The sequence below is a fragment of the Apiotrichum porosum genome (assembly GCF_003942205.1).
Source record: "Apiotrichum porosum strain DSM 27194 chromosome Unknown scaffold_3, whole genome shotgun sequence".
Lineage (NCBI taxonomy): Eukaryota > Fungi > Basidiomycota > Tremellomycetes > Trichosporonales > Trichosporonaceae > Apiotrichum > Apiotrichum porosum.
In genome coordinates, this window is record NW_021167110.1 from 1,273,068 (window position 1) to 1,292,601 (window position 19,534).

Here is a 19,534-nt window from a genome sequence, read left to right on the forward strand (position 1 = left end):
GATGGGATGGATGTTGAGATGTGCAGCCCCGAGAGACGGCGGCGTTGGTGACACTGTGACCCGGATGGAAACGTGGCTCGGCGTCGTGTGGCGTGCGCGCGTTGGGCCGAGTTTATGTTTTCCATTCAACACCCCCTGTGTCCTGGACCGTCCTAAACGTCTCACATGCCTTGAATGCATGTCCGTATGTCCTGCATGTCCTGGCCAATACACCCTCGTTTCTTATCGGTACAACATGGTGCATATCATCCATCTCTATCGTCTACTCCACACCTACTCGTCCCCCTACTCGTCGTCGTCGAGCGTGAACACGGCCTTGCGAGGCCGCTCGTCATTCTCACTTTCGCTCTCGCTCTCGCTCAGCTCAATCGGGCCCCGCACCTTGGTTCGGGCGCCGCGGCGTGACCGACGCGTGTGAGCGTTGACTAGCCCCTTTGCGGGCTTGCCGACGGACCCAACGACCGAGCCCGCGCCGAGCGGGTCGTCAGAGCCAGAGTGTGATTGAGGGGTCGCTGCGCCACTTCCAGAGTGCGATCCCGAGTTTGGACGACCAGACGAGTGCGCCGGGTGGTCGCTGTACGCCGATTGCGGGTTGATGCTCGTCGAGCTTGCGTCACGGCTCGCAAGGGCTGCGTCCGCCTCGGCTGCGGCGGCAGGGAGGTAGGGGACGTCGAGGGCGGCATGTGCCGGAAGCGAGTCGGTAGAGGCGTTGTTGGCGATGAACGACTCGGCAGTCGGCTGTTTGGCAGATACGGGTGCAACGACAACAATAACAGCGATGGAGCAGACATCACGGGCGATGTGGGGTAAGGGCGCGACAGCGTCAGTGTTCAACTCTGTACAGTCCAGGAGTTGGAGACGTACCCCGTCATCGTCCACATCCAGGCGCAGCGAACGGCCGAGGTTATGCAGTCTGCGCTACGTCAGCACCGATGACAACAGACTGGACTCGTAATCAGTAGCGTAGTGGAACCGACTGCAGGTACATGCTGTGCGGCGTCGCTGCGGTAGAAACATAAAAGCAGGTTGCCGCAAGCTGTAGCGCCAGCCAAACACAGACACGAGTACACGAGAACACGAGAATGAGCGCAGGGCGGTACGCCGCTCGAGCCCATGTGTCCGAGCTCCGAGTCGGCGTGTCCACACTGCGTGAGCAAGGGGCGTGCTGCGGTCCGCACTCGGGCAGCGCGCACACATTGTCCTCGCTGTCTGCAACTTGGTGCTACACACGAGCAAACAAGTCCGCAAACGTCGTCGTCCACTGCTCCACTGCTCTGGCTTGGTGACTCACGGAAACTCGGCCTCGCGCCTCCGGCTGCGCCGCCAAAGGAGGTATCCTGCGCATATGCCAGCTGCAATCACGAGGAGGCCGATGTACGAGAGTGGGGAGCGGGGCGAGCCGTCATCTCCGGAATCGTCGTCGCGCTGTATGAGGATGATGGGGGACATTGTCGACAAGCGAGAGAGAGAGAGAGAGAGTGGGCGATGCGCGAGTCGATGGAACGCGCTTTCAGATGATGGGCACACGATCAGGTCGCCGATGGTGCACGACGTTGACGTAGTTGGCGGGAGTATTTATTTCGGTGAGTGGACGGATCGGGACGTCTGCGCGAGTCCCGAGCATTTGTGCAACAGTGTATGGGGGGGGTTCATGCAGTAGGCTGTCATCGCGTGCAGCACCGAGAGAGGGCCAAGAGGACCGACGACACTTCTATACAGATATCTACGTGGCGGGGCGGAGCGAATTATAGTGCTGGACTGTTAGCAGCGACACAAGACAAGTCGGGCCAAAGTGGCACCGGCACCAGGTGGCCGAACCGAGATCCAACCGCCTGAGCATTTGACTCACCTCTCCGAGACCGTACATCCTGCGGTGGTACGAGATACGCACGACGCGCTCTCCGCAGTCGAGGCTCTTCTCGGGCGTCGTCGCTCCCCCAAACGCGTCGTTGGCGCCGCCGTGAGAGACCACAGTAGGAGGACCACGCTGGATGACGTGGATTGGGACGTCGAATGCACGGCACAGCGCCTGGATCTGGAGACATGCGTTAGCAAGCAGTTCACTAGAGAGGCGATGTCAAGAGGGCTAGGTCCATGAGAGACGCAGGCGAGGTTGAGCAATGTCTTTTGTCGAGCTCCGCCACCACGGACGACGCCGCTCTGCAGTAGCTCACCTCTGGCTCGCCACCCCACTCGGCAGTGCCTTCCACACGGTGGCAGTACTCTCCAAACTGGTCCTCGGTCATGAGACCGTCGTCCGTGGCACCGGGCATGTCCTCGCCGTCGACGCTGGCAAGGAAGGGAAGGAAGTCGGCCTGGTTGTCGCGCATGTACTGGGCGGCGACGCGGCGGGTGTGGTACGGGTTATTGGACTGTACGTTAGCAAAGTGCTTGAGCAGGGTAATAAATGGGCGGGTGGTAGCGATATGAACGACGCCAGGGGCCGGCTGGGTAGCGAAGAAGCCCATCAGCCAGGATGGCTGTATGCTCCGATTCCCAAGTGGATGAGACGCAGCACCACATCTTTGCGAGAGAATGACGCCCAGCCAACACCCCGCCAGACCAACTCGGCATCGGAGCGCTTCTGGGCCGCGCCCTTTCCGCACCTCGCTTCCTTCCCCTCCCCCTTTCTGGCCGCCCCGCACTCCCAACTCACCTGGTGGGCGGGCAACACGCCCATGAGCCCCAACTGGTCCGCAACAGCAGCGAACATGCAGTGTCCATCGGGCTGGATCTCAAAGATCTCGCGGTTCAGCACCTCGCACGCGTTGCCAATGACGGAAATCTCCTCCTGGCGCTCCTTTTCCAGCTGGGCGTTCCATCCCGGGTCGGTCGGGGGAGCAGACTCGAGGATGGCCTGCTTCTTGCGGGCCTGTGGGCGGTTATTTTCGCAGTTGGAAGAGGAGGAAGAGGAGGAAGAGGACGAAGAGGACGAGGAAGATGTGGTAGCGTCCCAGATAAAGTCGAAGGCGTGCAGAATGCCGGCCAGGTAGTTGAGATACGCAAAAGTCATCATGGTGGGCGAGGCGTTGGGTGACAGCACCGTCAAATGACCGATAGCGAGTCCAAGAGGAAACGAAGAGGTGGGAAACAAACCCCGAAGAAAGCACACGAGCGTCAGCAGACTAGCAGACATCACACACACCACACAGAGATAGGCGCAAACTACATACCTGCCTCTCCGCAAACCTCTGCTTGCTGCTCTTCTTGCCTCCGCGCTGTGCGCCCCAGAGGTTCCCGCCGTACATCCCACCACCGCCGGCCACAGGCGCACCGACTACGGCTGCCACGGGCACCGAGGACGCGATCGCCGCAGCGAGCGGGGACGTGGACACTGGCGTGGGCGAGGACGCGACGTCGGACGCCGAGTCGCCCGACTGCTGCCCAGCGGGAACGGGGACGGAGCTGACGCTCGAGTCGTCGGTGGTCGAAGCAGACGTCGAGGTGCCGTTGACGGGCGACTCGGACTCGGTCGACTCGGGCTTGAGGAGCTTCTTGAGCGCGCGGCGCTTGGCACCGGGCATGCTGAGATGTGGGAGGTGGATGTGAGGGAGGTGAATGTGCGAGCCGCCGGTGATGTGCGGGACGGCGGGCGAGGCGGAGGGAGGGGAGTGGGGGGTGGGGTTCTGGGGGGCCGTGGGGGACAGGATGGAGTCCTTGCTCGCTGGGTAGGATGACGAGGAAGAGTGGTGTGTGTATGTGGAGTGGACAGTGATGGCCGGGCCGAGAGCTAGTCGAATCGAGAGGTGGAAATTGCCCCGCGCTGCGCGCGCAGGAGGCCAGACGCCAGAGGGTAATGTTCCGCGGCAACAACGTTCCGGCTCTGCGTGCTGCAACTGGTGACCACATCATAATTACTGCATCAACATCACCTCTTCCCCCCTCCTCCTCCTCCTCCTGAGACCGTGAATATCATCTCATCCCAGCTATGACGCGATACACAAACTAACAGGCTCAGAAGAACAGGTACGTAAGGACAAAGACGGCAAACACAAGACCAGCGCACACCTCGAGGGGAACACCCTGGGTGGCAGTCTGCGTGGCGACCTTGTTGCCGGCAACGGGAGCGCCGACGGCACCGGCACCGGCACCACCGCGCTTCCGCAGGCCGGTGACGGTCGGGCCCTGCGCCTCGGCGAGCTGGCCCTTGAGACGCTCAATCTCGGCGAGGGCGACAGCAAGCTTGTCGTCCGAGTTGGTGGTGGCGTTCAGCGACTTTTCAAGGGCAATGTTGGTCGGTGCGCCGACGGCCTGGACGTCGTCGGCAGAGAGCGAGGGGATCTCGCGCGACGCCTCGGCGACGGGAGCGGCGATGGGAGCAGCGACAACGGGAGACTCGGGAGCCGAGTTGGCAGCGGCAGCCACGGCAGCACCGCCGGCAGCACCGAGACCCGCAGCGGCGGCGGCAGCACCGGCGAGGCCATACGAGGGGATCGGGGTGGCAGGGAGGTCCTTGTCGTCGCCTCCGCCGTTAACCTTGGGGACGGGGGACTGTTCGGCAGCGGCGAAAACGGCCTGGAATGTCAGCGCTACAGCCACCACACAAAACACGGTTCTGTCGTGGGGGGAGGTTTATATGTCATGCACAGTTCCGCGCCGCGAGGGCTGGAAGGAAGAGGGGTAGATCAAGAAAGGAGGGGGAAGGCAGCACACCAACGTGAGGAGGAGAGGAAAGGACAATGATCGTTGGGTTCTCGCCAACGTTCAGGACAATCTCCGACGTAGGCTTCTTCTGGGGGACGTCTTCTTTGGGAGGAGGCGGCGGAGCAACGACGGGGGCAGGAGCCACCGGCATCTCCTGGACCTTGGGCTGGGGCTCGGGGAGCTCCCAGACCGTGTGGCCGCCGTTGGGATAGATGTCGGCGTCAAACTGGCGCTCGGCCGCCGTCGTCCAATGCGTGTAGCCGTGGGCATACTGGAAAACGGCAGACAGGGTGACAGTAAGACAACATCAGGTTGGAGGGGAGGGGAAGGAGGGCGTGGCGACAGTGGTTAGAAGCATTACACATCAACAATGACAAGTAAGAACCCAAAACTTGAAGCAATGCCTGCTCTGCTGTTTGGCCTCTCCCTCGGGAAATGCCACCCCGCGGCGCTGACACTGACGCATGACACATGGGCGTGGGTGGACTGGGCACTCGTCTCGGGCGCCATCTGTAGCGCACGCCCCAGCACCAAAGGCACTGGGTACGCCGGACACCTGGGACATTGTCACTCACCGACTCGTCCAGCCTCGAGTGGTCGAGAGGCGAACCGGACTCCTCCTCCTCGGGGATCCCGTTGGGGTCACCTGAGCCGTCCTCGGCGGCCAGGTAGGCGCAACGGATTTTCTGCTCGTGGATGGCCGCCTTGTTGGTCTTCTCAACGGTAGCCCACTGTAGAGGGGTTAGTGATGGGACAACGCACGATGGCTCACCATCTCTGGGAGAGTGTGCATCTCCTCGCCGGGGGGGATGAACGCCGACTGCACGAGGAACTTGTCCTTGCACTTGGCGTGGGGAGGGGGGTCGACCTGGAGGGGCTGGAGAACGACTGAAGGGTGGTGGTAAGTTGGTTGATCTCGACAAAGCAACATGGACAACTCACTCTGAACCTCAATGTTCTGACCAGGCTCAACGCGGCCCTGGTTCGGGCGAACGCAGTACTGCTTGGGCGCTGTGGTCTTGACCTTGAATGCGACGGGCGACGAGTGGGGGTTCTGGATGAAGAGCGAGCGCTTGACGACGGTCGTCAGCGGGCCTGGCGGTGGGTCAGCATGTTATCATTTCGAGGGTTGTCCAGGCAGAGTGATGCAGTGCGCGTGCATGGGGCAGAGCAAACATCTGCAAGCAGTGGGCAGTGCGTGTGGAGTGCTTGACACGCAAACATGGGCGCACAGGACGGGCGTCGACGGTCACAGATCGGTTCGCACTGTCCGAAGCACACGGCGCGCGCGAGTGGTCAAATGGCCGAAACCGAAGCACTGTCGTGACAAGCGTCATACTGCTGTGCCGGATCTGCCCATTGTCCACGTCGGCGAAGCCGTGTTTTGCGTGTCGATGACGATGCAGCCATTGTGCCCACATGGCGGCGCGGCGGGGTGTGTTTGATTGTGCAGAGGCAGACATGGGAGGCAGCACAACAGTGCACATCGCCCCGCAGCAGCCCTCTTTCTTCACCCCTCCCCCGCGTGCGCGCGCGCGGCGCTATCGTCGCAATCCCACGGGCCCTCTGTGCGCCGAGCCATCCAACGCGGCCAGCGTGCAGCCGGCAAGCACACCCTTTCAGTGGCAGGTAGACTCACGAGGGAAGCCGAGCTGGCTGGGAGGCGAGAGCGTAACGGACATGGCGGGATGGGTGGATGGGGAGGTTCGTAAACGGGGTGGAGAGCCGTATGTGAGAAGCCGGAGGCAGGTTACCGGCTTTGCGCGTGATGTCTTTTGACGCGCACCTTATTTGTGTGGTGGGGGGGGGGGGGGGGGGGGGGGGGCAAGTTCCAGAAGGAGTGTCTCCTGTTGGAATGTTTTGCGGGGGGGTTGTAGGGTGAGGGGTCACTGAGAGGTGGAGAGGATGGATGATGTGGAGGATGGGATGGAAGAAGAGGAATGTGGGAGACCCGCGCGAGGAGACGTGCAGAGACGCCAGAGACGGAGATGATCATGACGCAGGGCGCGGAGGCTGCTGCTGGCTGGTCATTGCGAAATTGATCCCGCCGGTGAGAGGGGAAGACGCACACCCACGACAGTATGTCGACGGGAGTATAATATCTTGGGCCCAGAATGAGAGCGGCTCCCTCCGCCCCGCTTTTGCGCGTTTGCAGAGAGTGGGTGTGGCGTCATCGCTGGAGCTTTGCGGTCATCGAGAGGTCATCCATGACATGCGATCAGATTTCGGGTGTCGCGTGTGCGACGTGTTGACCGGTCTCGTCGTTGGAAGCTGTGCAGTGGGCCAACTCAAAAAAGTTGCAAACCTCTGGCCTCTGGTGCGTGGCAGGTCCTATTCGGGAACCACACCCACACCCACACCCCCCGTTCAACCCCTGTTGTGCCACTTTTCCTTCGCGTACGATCGCCACCCCGTCACGCCGCCGCCCGCCGCCGAAGCGAGGACATCCGGACGCTTCTATTTTCTTCGCAGAACCTGATCTCGGATGCGGGTTGGTCGGATTGGTACACGCGTTCCACTCCCTGCCCAACGTTCGCAAACAAGGGTTTCTTCTCTGATGCACGCAACCCGCGACCCGCGGGACGCGTACCCCCCAGCTCCCGGCTCGGGCGCTCGGACACACCAGAGCCACTCTCCTGACTGAACCTGTTGAGCCCTCCGTGGCCCCCGTGGCCCCAGAGTACCACAGTACCAGCGTCCGCCTCCACGGATTTCGCAGAACACGTACATGACTGAATAGTCGTCCAAAATGTCCTTACAGGGACAGGACAGACGCCCAAGTGGCCTACTTATACAAGGAGAACGTTCACAAGCACAGACCAGACGGGGGATCCTGGGTGGGGTGGAATGGTGCAGCCAGGCGCCGGACTTTGGTTTATCGAGAGGGAGAAATAGGGGGCAAGCAAGAAACTAGAACATGGCGGAAGGTTGGGAGGAGAACGCGGCTTCACCTGCACGCGCCAGAGTCCTGGACGCGTTGAGCAGTTCGCTGTAGCGCACGTTGGCAAAGGAGTTGCGCCCCGATGTCGCGCCACTGGGGAGCATGTTGAGGAGGGCTTGAGCGAGGAAGTAGAACGGCATCGCCTCTGAACATGGGTTAGCTTACATGCAAGTCACTGAACACCCACCCTCGCAGTACACAAGTTTGCCCTTTGGCTTGATGGAATTGTCGCCACAGCTGGTAGCAGGCGACGGAATGGTGAGCGGGGTGAGAGAGGCCACCGACGATGGGCTGGTGCACTTGTTGGAAGGAGTGCAGAGCGTGTCATAGTCCCATCCCTCGCGCCAGCGCTGCATGCCGAGGGTGAGCCTCGAACGGATCGCATCGGGAGTGGGAGCGCCCAGGTCGAGACCCTCGCCAGAGAGACACTTGGCCCCAGGACGCAAATGGGTGGCAGACACCCAGAGGTCGGTGAGGTCACGCCAGTCGTTACGGTCACGTTTGCCCTCGCCAAAGTCGAGTATGCCACGAAGGAGCGTCATGACAATCGCGGTGCGAGCGAATGGTCCGTATTCGGCTTCACTCAAAATGTTCCGAGTGGGGTCGATGCTAGACAGCTCGTCGAAGCGGCCCTCAGTGGGGAGGTTGAAGACGCGGCGCATCGCCTGGTCCAGGGTCATGGGCTGGTAGTTGGACACTGCACGGGCCCAGTCTTCAGAGGTCGCCGCCTTCCACACAGAGTCGGGAGCTGGAAGTGGCACAGGGCCAATCTCGGACGGCATAATGATCGCAGCAAACTGCGACTCGAGCGCCGACACCGTGTCGAGGTGGTAAACCAGGTATGCGGTGCGGCGGCGAGACTCGAGCTGGATCCAACGGCGCCAGGCCTTGTCAAGCTGCGCGCGGTTGTAAGGTAGCAAGGGCATCTGGATTGAGGCGTCGACGTGCTCGAGGTCGTGCTGGAAGAAACCAATCTGGCGCGTAATGTTCACAATGGTGCCCAGGAACATGTTGGCGTGGCGACGCTCCTGGTCGTTTTGCGAGAGGAAATATGGCGCGTGGTAGAGAATGAGCGCCTGGAGGAGCGCGACATTGTACTCGGTCATGAGAACGCCCTGGGCGAGCGAGAACGACTTGACAAGCATGTTGGTCTTTTCGTGGCGCACAATCTGGCCGCCCTCCCATTCCTCCACGCGGAGCTTGTCCTCACGGTCTTCTTGCTCGCTGCCGACGGCGTATTTGGTAGAAACACCGTCCCATGCCTCTGCCGACAACGTGCTGGGCGGGGAGGTGTAGTTGCTGTTGTTGAGCGAACCCAGCGCGAGGAAGGTGTGAGGCAGGTCGCCCTTGCGTTGCCCGGTGCGGATTCCGCCAACAGTGCAAATAGCAAAGGCGAGACACGCGGCCGTGTCGATGAGCTGGAACGTCGGCTCGTGCACAAACGCAAAGTGGTTCAGAACCGAATAGTATGTGCGCGCAGCCATGACCGAGAGCGTGCGAAGAGGCGGCAGACCCCAGTGAGGGATCTGGTAGCAGCCTGCAAAGCGGTCCGCAGGGAGGTAGAAGCGCGAGTTGGAAGGACACTCTTCGCCGCCACGGATAAGAATCTCCTTGCTCGCCAGACGAAGAAGAGGACGCTCCGGGTTGGGGTTTGCCCTTGTTTCTGGGACGTCATTCATGGCGAGCTGCTCGAGAATGGACGCGACAACTTGGTTCGCCTGGGCGACCGCGTCGTTCTGGTTTGCCGCGTCGTCTTGCTGTGAAGCTGCGGCCGCCGCCGCCGCAATGGCCATGGCAGTGGTTTCATTGGAAAGAATTGGTGACCCGAGGCCACCAAGGCCAAACGTACCCGATGGAAAGAGGTTTGAAATGTTGAATGGCGAAAGCGGACGAGGGGGTTCGTTGGCGTTCCAGTTATCCCCGTTGGTCGCGTTGGCGAGCCAGTTCATCGTCCCCATAAAGTTCCCCATCGACTCGGGCAGCACAGCTCCCGGCGCCGCCGGCCGAGCCGGGTTCTCGACGGCGCCAGAGCTAAAATTCGCCCCAACAGACGCATCCACATCGTTATCAGACGACGAGGAAGTTGCCGCGACAGCTGCAGCAGCAACTGCGGCAACTGCAGCGGCTGTGGTCGCGTCCGTGGGGGTGGTTGAAGCGGCGTCCATCATCATACCAATGGTCGCGCCGCCACTGGCATCCCATTCAGGCACACTACCACGCTGGGCAGCAGAACCGCTGGGACTAGTGTTGGAACCCGGAACACCTCCGGGGTACGCCATGGAGAGAAGCACTGACGCGTCCTCGAGGTGGTTCGGGTCGTGCATGTTGTGGAAGGCCGAGTTGGTGTTCTGGAACATTGGCAGCAGGTGCGGCGCATAGCTCGCGTCGGTGGTTGACACTGGGTTACCGTTGTAGTATGTGTTGGAAACGCCAAAGACTCCGCCGTTACCCATACCGTTGCGCGAAAAGCGCGAGCCGTAGCGGTCCTCTTCCTCGTCGTCAGACGCGGGCGACAGGCGAGGACGGGTGCTGGCGTGCTCTGTTTGGGACGAGCCCTCCGAGTTGCGGGCGTGTTTGCGGGTGCCACGGAGTGGGGACGCCTCACGCTCTGAAGTGCGCGACGACGAAATCGGGACCGAAGGGTGCGCACGGAGGGGCGGCAGTGGCGAGTGGGACGAGCGATCACGGGGAGGTGGGGTTGGGTGGCAACGACGGCGGTGACGAAGGAGAACATCACTGTTGGGGAGGGTTAGCCTAGGTGGATGGGGAATATAGAACATACCTGCGAGCAAATGCCTTGGAACAATCTTTGCACTGGAACGGACGTTCATCTTGATCTGTCATCCAGTCAGTTGGGGGTTTCCTCCCTGGGCGTGACCACCCGAGCGCACGACCCCAGAAGAGGCCGGCTCATGTGCTTCTCGTTGGCCTCTGCCCCCATGATGAGACAGGTGTACTCACGCTTTCGCTGGTGACGCTTCAAATATTCCATACGACTGTAGGTCTGGACGATGTCAGTGGCGATGGATGGGATGGAGGGGGCAGTCGTCGTCGTATCACTACGCACCTGTCCACAGCCTGGGAAAGCGCATCCAAAGGTGAGCTTTTCCTTGCCACCCTCCGTGGGGAGAGGGCTACCATCGGGACCAACGGCGGCGGCGCGGCGAGCGGGCATTCTGGAGACAGAGAGTGTCGGTAAAGGGTTTGGTAGAGTCGGGGGACGTGGGTGTTCGACCTCCACTTGTGCTGGTGGCCGTTAAAGGGGGTGAAGAGAGCGGTGCAGTAGTGTTTCGCGAGTCGCGCCTTTGCGAGGGCGGGTGCTGTCGTGCTTTTTACACACTTGGAGGGTTGGGGTAACGTGCTCGATGGGCACTGCGGATGGTAGTGAGAGGGCTGTTGGTGGGAGGGGGAGGGAGAAGGATACTCTAGAGAGTGTCTCGAGCGAGAGTGGTGGAGGTGGAGGGCAGGTGGAGTTGCCAATCTGGACGACCTCCTCCTTGCCTCCCCAGGCGGAAATTGGTCCCGCTAGGCAACCCTTTCGAGTTGCATCTTAACACACGTCATTTTGTTTGGTCTTGTAAACGTGCCACGAACGACGCGGAACAATAGAGGCCAAGAGGCTTGAGCGCTTGAGCCTTAAGAGCCCCCCAGTTCGCCAGATCACCAGGTGGCCCGGTGCATGTCATCGACGACGAAGGCTGCGGCGATCCTGTGGCCATGGGTGCGAGTGACCATCACATGCAACACACCGCCCATTGCCAGTCGTTCTCTGAAGACTGCACAGTGTGCATCCAGATATGGAAAGCATAACATGTTCCACACACCGCATGCGTCCATAGCGCCATAGCCAGAAGAAAAACACATAGAGACCCCCCATGCGACGCCGAATGCGCCAATGCGTTGGGCGATACTGTGTCACCAAAGACCAACGGAAACACACTACACACCCAATGCTTCACATAGGTCTGGGGTTTACTGTGTTACCAACGGGCACGAAAAACACACTAACACCAAAATCCACCGAATGCACCGGCCGATACTGTGTTAGCCTGCAGAGAAACGCATAGAGAACGTTATGTGACCACCGAAGGCGCCGATGTGTTGGGCGATACTGTGTTATCGGAGCTCACGAAAACACACTGAAACAGGACCATACAGGTACTTTGGCGATTACATTGTGTTTCGCGAGGCGACGGAAAACACATTACAGACGCAATCCACCGAATGCACCAACGGATACTGTGCTAGCAGTCAGACAAACGCATAGAGATCCCATAGACAACCGCCAGCACGAAAGAAGTTGACGTACATTTGGTTATTCGTCTGCTCGGCATGCATCGTGCGGCGGACAGATCCACAGATCCACAACACACACCCAATGCTTCATAGTTCGATAGTTCTCAGATCTCAAGAGTCCACATTCCTCTCGCGAGACACAAGCGTGGGGGTGTGCCCCGTTCGTTTAAACAGCGGCAGCACGCACACACAAGTATACGCCCTCTCAGACCGCCTCATCTTCAAGCCTGCCAAGACTGAAGGGCTATGACGGACGACGAATACTGTCATACCCTGCGAAGTTAAAGGTGGCAGAAGGTGGCGGGTGAGTAACACAGACGATGACCTCTCACCTGCACACTGTATCACTCGCCAGATTGAGTCGACCGACGACGTCACACAACTACTGCGGACTTTCTGAAGGCACTACACAGATACGGCTGCAGATACCACCAGAGAGGCACACAGGAGCGAAACATGGGATCGTCGGATTAATATCGACCCACACCAGTAGAGGTATGTGGGCAAGGTGCTGCGCATTGCACCGCCGAGGAGCGTGTGGGTGGGCAGTTGAGTCTTGGCGAGTTGGAGTAGGACAGGTCTCACAGATTGTTCTCACGCACTGGAAGGCAAAGACACGCACCCGCTACAGTTCGGGTGGCGCTCGCCGTCTGGCGAAGTGTCCATGCTGCCTTCGACCGTGTGTTGATAACCACCGGGGTACCTATATTGCGCAATGTCCCAACTTGCTTATCTGGGCAGCTTTGTACCTCAACCTGGATGTCGCTGTCCGGAAACACTTCCCATCGTCCTCGATTTTCGATGCACCTCATGCCGAGAATACTTTCTCACTCTACATCACTGATTGAGGTACAACGTGCAAACTAAAGTCACATCCCGCCGCGGCCCGCCTCGACGCGTCAAGGAGCGACACGAGCATAGAAGCGCAACAAAAAAGTCGGTAGTCTTCTCCAACGAATCCATTGCAGCTACAGACGGGGCAGAATTAATACGCCACTGCGAGCTACAAGCACATTATACGCCAGGTATCGTTCCGCGCTCGAAAAACAACGACCCAGGGTCGTCTTCTCCAAGGCTAGCGCTGCTCACTTAGAGAAGAGCGGCGACGGCACCGGCAACGAGGGCGGCGATGGCAGTGCCGGGAAGGAGAGTGGAAGCACCCGACTTGCCAGTCGAGCTAGCTTCGGCACCGCCGGCACCCGTGCCGTTGCCGGCACCCGTGCCGTTGCCGGCACCACCCGAGACGTCCGAGGTGGCCGCGCCACCCTCACCGGTGGTGGTGGCGGTGGCGTTGGTGCCAGCACCGGGTGCGATGGTAGCGTTGGCGGCCTGGGTGGTCGAGACGGTGACGGTAGCAACGCCGTTCTCGACAGTGAAGTAGTTGGCAGCGACGGCGTTGCCGAGCTTCGAGTCCGAGATGTACGAAGTGAGCGAGAAGTTGTTGGCAACGGAGGTGTTGCCAGCGTTGAAGCCAGCGGGAGCGGCAAAGTCGGCGGGCTGGGCGAACAGGATGATCGCGTACCTGTGGGCACCCGAGCCCTCGGCGGGAGCGGGGCCGGCGTACTCGACAATGGTGCTACCGTCCGAGTAGTTGAGGGGGAAGGGGCCAGCGGCGTTCGAGGTGCCGTTGAGGTGGATGCCGTTGATGAGCCAGTGGAGGGTCTCGGTGGAACCCGAGAGGTCGGTGCCGACAATACCAGCGTCGACCATCAGGGCAGTGTAGGTCTGAACAGAGGATGGTCAGTGCTAGGTCCCTCACCACGACTGCGGATGCTTTTGGCAGCGACGCCACTGTGGGGGGCTCGGGGGACCATCTCGCAGCTGCTCGTTCACATGTACTCACGTCATTGTCGCTGAGGACGGTCTGGTTCTCAACGGGGTTAACGGTGAGAGTGGGGAAGTTGCCAGCCTGGGCCTGGGTGAGGTTCTGGCCGATGGTGATGGCAGTACCGTTGAAGGTAGCGTCAATGAGACCCGCAGGGGTAAAGTTGCCGACGAGACCACCAAGATCGGCGTCTGCGATGCGTGTCAGTTTACACCGGGGGTCACTGGGGAAGAAACGGTCTGGTGGGCCGCCCGACAGTCGCGGGACGCGGAACAAGCGGTGTGGCCGACGTGGGGAAGGGGGGGTGCGTTGTTTGGGTCACGTAGGTGGAGGTGGTCTCCTGACGCCAAGAGGTAGCGCCAAGCGGGTGAATGGCACCCGTGGGCACGTGTGAGACTGCCGCGAGTGCGTTATTGTGCGTGCTAGTCGAGGTAGCGAGCTAGCGAGACGCGACGCACCCATCCCCCGCATCTCCCATACATCCCATCCACCCGTATGTGCAGCCACAACACCACTGCCTGTTACTCACTGGCAAGGTTCTGCTGAATGGTCGCGACGTCCGAGGCCGAGAGCGTGGCCCTAGCGACGGCGAGGAAGGGGGTAAGGAGAGCGAGAGCGAGCATGTCGAAATAAGATGAAGTGGGAGGTTGAGAGAAAGAGTCGCGTCGAAAGTCGAGACTGAGAACTTAAGTGGGAACGGAGAGCACGCGAGAAGGGGGCCGTGGGGGTGACGGGATGGGGGGACCTTTATGTGTGGGTTGTTGTGCGAAACACGGAATGGTCACGCCTGCGCGGGTGGGGTGGGGGGGGGGGGGGGAGGGGAGGGGACACAAGGGGCGGGGGGGCTCTGGTACCTCCTTCACTGTCTCTGTGTCTCTGTGTCTCTCTGTGTCTGCCTCTGTCCGTCCCCCTTTCCCTCGCCGTACGCTGGGCGTGGGTGGTGTGGTGGGCACGCACAAATGTAAAAGGGACGACATTTTGGTCGTCATCGTGCGCGCCAGGGACCAACAACGGTAACATATCGGTAGGCGGGCCCAGCAACATCATGCACACAGCCGTTGGGCACCGGACCCCAGGTAACACTCCCTACCGTGTGCTTGCGCTTGCGAGCTTGTCGTGCACGATCACGACAGAAACGCAGAAAGCAGCAAAAAAACAAAAACAAAAAAGAGTTGAGGAGAGGGTCTCGCAAGCCTAATAAACGACACTACTGCTCGTCCCGGCGTGTTTCAACCCAGGAGTGGCCCTCGACGATCGACCGCAGCGGCGACGGCGGCGACGACGACGGCGGCGCGTACAGCGTCAGAGCGAGCAGACAACACGTACAACCCTGAACGTCTGGCCAGGGAAAGCAAGGAGTACATACGTCGACACTCTCCCAAACATCCGCCCAGGCCGCCCACCCAACCCGACGTCGGTGTTTTCTGGCAGTGGCAGGTCTCCCGTGCAGCTCAGTCGATCAGTCCAGCTCAGTCCACACCGTAGCCAGCATAGATTAGAGTCCCTCGTGGGGTTGGTTTTATTCTACTCAACACAGATGTGATCCATATGGGCAGGGCCGTCGAGACGTGAGACCCAAACAAAGGCATCGCACCGAAACATTCACCTGGCCGACGGAACTAGCGCTACCCAAAGTACTAAAACAGGACAGTAGATCCACAGCGGACCATCACGTCATGCTGCCCCCACCCGGGTTTGGTTTTGACTCCTTGCAGTACCTGCCCCGTTGGGACACCTCTGCCATACCCAGACACCTGCGGATCCGCCGGCGATTTGTGACCTGTGATTTCCAGTCTGTGCTGCTGCGGGGGAGTATCTCGCCCCTTCTCCAGCTCGTGGGCGCTCCGGCGCTCGACACGACGTCGCGAGCAGCTGGCGCTGGCGCGCGTGGGTTACTTTAATAAACTTGCCGATGTGCCAGGCGTCAAGCAAGGGGTGAGAGAGGGACAGAGAGAGCAGGAGCATGGAGCACTTGCCCCCCGCGGAAACAACCAACGCGCGACGTCGCGGCTCGGCACGGCTTGACGGAATTGGCGGCGTGAAAGGTAAAGGCTGAAACATGTTTACTGCTGGGAGTCTCTCTGCGCGCTCCCGCTCTCTGCAAATCTCCCTCGGACGTCTGTGCCTCTCTGCCCGACGCTCGCTGTATCACAAAAGCCTCAGACACCCGTTTGCCGTACCCAAGATCCCAGAAATACTCCGGTGGGGGGGGGGGTTGAAGACCACAAACAACCTTCTGCTTGCCCCGACAGGGTGTGGCCGGACACCTGATGGAGCACCGCGCGGAGAGAGCTGGCGGCCTGGAAGAGGCCTATGGGGCCGACAGAAAGTGGAGAGAGCGGAAGACAAACGCTAGCGCGCACCACGCTCCTCTCTCTTCTCGCCGGGCGCGCACCGCATGGAATGGGAGTTGGAGCGGGCGCCCAAGACTTGTGTGCGCGTGTGTAGCTTTGTGCGCAGCAGGCTTTGCACTGCCACAGACCCCCATGCCCGAACGGGGAGGGAGACATGTGGAAATTGCTTTCCAATCCAGGTGCCCCTCTGGGATGCAACGCAACGGCTTGACGGACAGTTCACAGGCTGTCGCAGTCAAAGAGAGAACCGGTCGCGGCGCTGACCGGCAGTGGCCGCGGGTTTCCAATGGCAAAGGGGGGGTTGGCTCCGAGTTCCCGATCTGGCGTCGGGACGTAAAGGCGTCATACCGCAATGTTGCGGCCAGCCCAGACTTGCCCGACAAAGCTAGCAAAGATAGAACGACAGTAAAATGGGTGGAGGAAATGCAATGTGTTGTAAGCTACATGGGTGCTAGGTAGCTCTCGGATTGTGCGGGACCTGACGGGGCGCAGATGGACAAAGAGAGACAAGGATGAGGGACTGGGCAAAATCTTGGATATCGTGAAAGCCGACAGGTGCCTCTGTTGGCGCCCCTTTGGAGACGTGAATCCCGCAGACGGACGAGGCAGTGTCGCTTGTGAAGATGAGACCTGGGGTACAATGGCGCGGGGCGTAGATGGACATGGTTGTGTTGGTGATGGTGCTGTCCGGCGCGACACGGTGTGGCTGCTGTAGCGTCGCAGATTGCGGAGCCGACGTTGCTAGTCGAGTGACGAGGCGGCCTCGGCGGCCTCCTCTACACCAGCTCCATTGCCTTACGAGACACATCCCTCGCGCGCCGACGGACATTGCGCGGGACGAACGTAAGGCTGCTCTCGAGCGTCGCCATTTTAGCCGCAAGGGCGTCCATGTCCATGTCGTCGTGCTCAGCACGGATTGGCGCCTGATGGCCTGGGTTGTGGCCCGCGATGGGCGCAAGGTGTGGTACATGGCCGTGGTCACCGTCGTTCCCATGGCCCTGGGCGTGCGATGTGCGGTGGACTGATGTCGAGGACGACGGCTTCGCGTCAAGTGCAGCGGGGGCCGGCGGGCGGTCGACTCGGGGACGGATGAGGCTTGCGGCAGGTCCCTCGGTGCGCGCAATCTGGTTGAGCTGAGAGGTGAGCCCAAGATAAGAGTGTAAACACCTACGCCATGGTTGGTAATGGAGAAGAAGTATGCCACGGGAAAGTCTACCGTCAGCGTTGAACTCGAGGCAACGTGACGCACGGTGCTTTTCAATCAGGTGCTGTCGACGCTTCTTGGGAGTAAGAAAGATCTTTGAGCATTGGTCGGGAGGCAGGAAGCACGCAAACTGTGGTATCAGCCTCAGTCTGCTCAACCAGCACTCACAATCTTCTCGCCGCGCTCCTGTCGCTCGCGCGCAATGGGGTCATGAGTCTCGGTGTGATGCTGATGTCAGCTCGGTTCTCCATGAAAAGGAAGCTCACCAGGTCCAGCAGACGCTCATCTGGAAACGCTTTACCGCACTCTCTCCAGCGCTGCCCACTGGGTCCAGGAGCGCTGTGAGCTGCGCGCCCGGCAAACTGCTCTGGCATCACCACGGGCTCCCCCTCACCGACACGCCCCGGCTTGTCACGAATGGGGACATGACATATCCAACGGTGGAACGCCGCTTGGTGAGCTTCGAGCTCATCGAGAGTCGCGAATGCCTGTGCAGTGTCCGGCTGAGAGCACGTCGGAGGAAGGACACACAGGTGTGTGCGTTCGGCTTCAGGTGCACGATGGTATTTGGGGGCTGGCTGTCGACGTGGTGATCCCGGTGGCGAGGGCAAGTCCATGGCGTCTGACCCGGCATATGACGAGTCTGAGCTGCTGTCGCTCGACAGACTGCGCTGCCGTTTGCGGTCTGCCATGACGCCAAGGAGAGTGATCTAGAGTGAGTGGCAACAAAGGTGAGTGCAAGTGGACGACCTCCACTAAGGGGAACACTCACGGCTAATATGCCACTCATTATAACGCCGTAAACCCCGCCCACCCGGTGGCCAGCCCTCGGCCCTGCGTGTGCTGTCATGGCCCAGCGAGGCAGCCCCAGCGCCGCGAGCCGCCCGTCGTCACCACCAACCCCGTCCTCGACGCTCACACATACCATCTCTTATACGTGTTGCAACGGCCACCACCCAACTCAACACACGTGAGCACCAACCTGACGGCGCGCGCACATCAGCAAACACCCTCCGACTCGACCACACGCTGCGCGCGCGCTGCAAACCCCGGCACATCGCAACGCCGATCCTTGGACCTTGACGCTGACGTTCCCCCCCTCTCCCCCCAGTCGTTCACAATGTCGACCGTCGCTGATCTCTGCCCCGTCTACTCGCCGTTCTTCGGTGTGATGGGCTGCACCGCCGCCATTGTCTTCACCTGCATTGGTGCTGCGTGAGTCTTGCTCGTCTGGGCATATTATCGGCGGCCAACTGCACACGTTGCTGTAACGCGCGCTTGGCACAGGGTGGAAACCGGGGGGCAGGCCCCTATCGTACATCTCCCGGTGGCCATCGCTTGCTGGCCGTCGCATACCGATGCCCGCGTCCATTCATGTTGCTGACACTGCCTGCTTTCTCCCTCCCAATCTTGCTTTATGGTGTCTATCAACTGGTCTCCCAACTGCTCTTTGCGCTCGTGACAACCCGGCGACGTCATTTCTGAATCTGTCCCAACCCACCACCCACACAACCACCGGTCTGGCATCGAACAGCTACGGCACTGCCAAGTCTGGTGTTGGAATCTCGGCCATGGCCGTCCTCCGCCCCGACCTGATCATCAAGTGCTCGATTCCCGTCGTTATGGCTGGTATCATTGCCATTGTGCGTAATTACTCGAGCTGGCTGTTCAGCCCGGTGGCTTGCTTGCTGCCCCTTTCAAGGGGCTGGCGGGTTATCGGGCCAACCACGTTCCGAGCACCAGCAGACACCCACCCAGACACTAACCACCGCCGCAGTACGGTCTCGTCGTCTCGGTCCTGATCTCCAACAACCTCGCCTCTCCCCTCCCCCTGTACACTGGCTTTGTCCAGCTCGGTGCCGGCCTCTCGGTCGGTCTTGCCGGTCTTGCCGCCGGTTTCGCTATCGGCATCGTCGGTGACGCCGGTGTCCGCGGTACCGCCCAGCAGCCCCGTCTCTTCGTCGGCATGGTTCTTATCCTCATTTTCGCCGAGGTTCTGGGTCTTTACGGTCTCATTGTCGCCCTTATCCTCAACACCAACGCCAGTGTCTCGTACACCTGCCCCCTTCCCTCGGCGCTCCTTGCTTAAGCGAGCGAGAGTCTAGGAACCACAGGACGTTGGGGAGACCCCACCCAAGGCTTTATCTCTTGTTGGTCTTGCCTTGAACACCCCCACTACTACACACCTACCTACCCCTTTCCCTTACCCTACCCCCCTTCTCTTCCCCACGGCGATTAGACGCGGCGTGTGCGGCCCACCCCCAAAGTTA

The 19,534-nt window shown here is 60.5% G+C and overlaps 7 protein-coding genes across 7 annotated transcripts; 1 reads left to right on the forward strand and 6 right to left on the reverse strand.

Moving 5' to 3' along the window:
• Positions 1–285: 285 nt before the first annotated feature.
• Positions 286–1,449, reverse strand: EHS24_006065 (uncharacterized protein; the record flags this gene model as incomplete). Its single annotated transcript, XM_028621539.1, has 2 exons — positions 286–913; positions 1,292–1,449. The coding sequence occupies 2 exons, from the start codon at positions 1,447–1,449 to the stop codon at positions 286–288; spliced, it is 786 nt and encodes a 261-aa protein (XP_028477991.1).
• Positions 1,450–1,723: 274 nt separating this feature from the next.
• EHS24_006066 (uncharacterized protein) lies at positions 1,724–3,524 on the reverse strand (the record flags this gene model as incomplete). The annotated part of the gene is made up of 5 exons (XM_028621540.1): positions 1,724–1,753; positions 1,850–2,035; positions 2,175–2,447; positions 2,657–2,872; positions 3,174–3,524. 5 exons carry the CDS (start codon positions 3,522–3,524, stop codon positions 1,724–1,726), a joined length of 1,056 nt encoding a protein of 351 aa, XP_028477992.1.
• Positions 3,525–3,954: 430 nt separating this feature from the next.
• SCS2 (phosphatidylinositol-binding protein scs2) lies at positions 3,955–6,326 on the reverse strand (the record flags this gene model as incomplete). Its single annotated transcript, XM_028621541.1, has 6 exons — positions 3,955–4,529; positions 4,654–4,915; positions 5,220–5,375; positions 5,417–5,532; positions 5,587–5,739; positions 6,284–6,326. The coding sequence occupies 6 exons, from the start codon at positions 6,324–6,326 to the stop codon at positions 3,955–3,957; spliced, it is 1,305 nt and encodes a 434-aa protein (XP_028477993.1).
• A 1,228-nt stretch (positions 6,327–7,554) lies between these two features.
• EHS24_006068 (uncharacterized protein) lies at positions 7,555–10,760 on the reverse strand (the record flags this gene model as incomplete). The annotated part of the gene is made up of 5 exons (XM_028621542.1): positions 7,555–7,730; positions 7,773–10,321; positions 10,368–10,422; positions 10,547–10,589; positions 10,653–10,760. 5 exons carry the CDS (start codon positions 10,758–10,760, stop codon positions 7,555–7,557), a joined length of 2,931 nt encoding a protein of 976 aa, XP_028477994.1.
• Positions 10,761–12,970: 2,210 nt separating this feature from the next.
• On the reverse strand, positions 12,971–14,329 carry EHS24_006069 (uncharacterized protein; the record flags this gene model as incomplete). Its single annotated transcript, XM_028621543.1, has 3 exons — positions 12,971–13,606; positions 13,725–13,897; positions 14,236–14,329. The coding sequence occupies 3 exons, from the start codon at positions 14,327–14,329 to the stop codon at positions 12,971–12,973; spliced, it is 903 nt and encodes a 300-aa protein (XP_028477995.1).
• Positions 14,330–16,511: 2,182 nt separating this feature from the next.
• EHS24_006070 (uncharacterized protein) lies at positions 16,512–17,956 on the reverse strand (the record flags this gene model as incomplete). The annotated part of the gene is made up of 4 exons (XM_028621544.1): positions 16,512–16,836; positions 16,904–17,394; positions 17,433–17,492; positions 17,531–17,956. 4 exons carry the CDS (start codon positions 17,954–17,956, stop codon positions 16,512–16,514), a joined length of 1,302 nt encoding a protein of 433 aa, XP_028477996.1.
• A 428-nt stretch (positions 17,957–18,384) lies between these two features.
• Positions 18,385–19,353, forward strand: VMA3 (H(+)-transporting V0 sector ATPase subunit c; the record flags this gene model as incomplete). Its single annotated transcript, XM_028621545.1, has 3 exons — positions 18,385–18,479; positions 18,799–18,907; positions 19,042–19,353. 3 exons carry the CDS (start codon positions 18,385–18,387, stop codon positions 19,351–19,353), a joined length of 516 nt encoding a protein of 171 aa, XP_028477997.1.
• Positions 19,354–19,534: the final 181 nt, after the last annotated feature.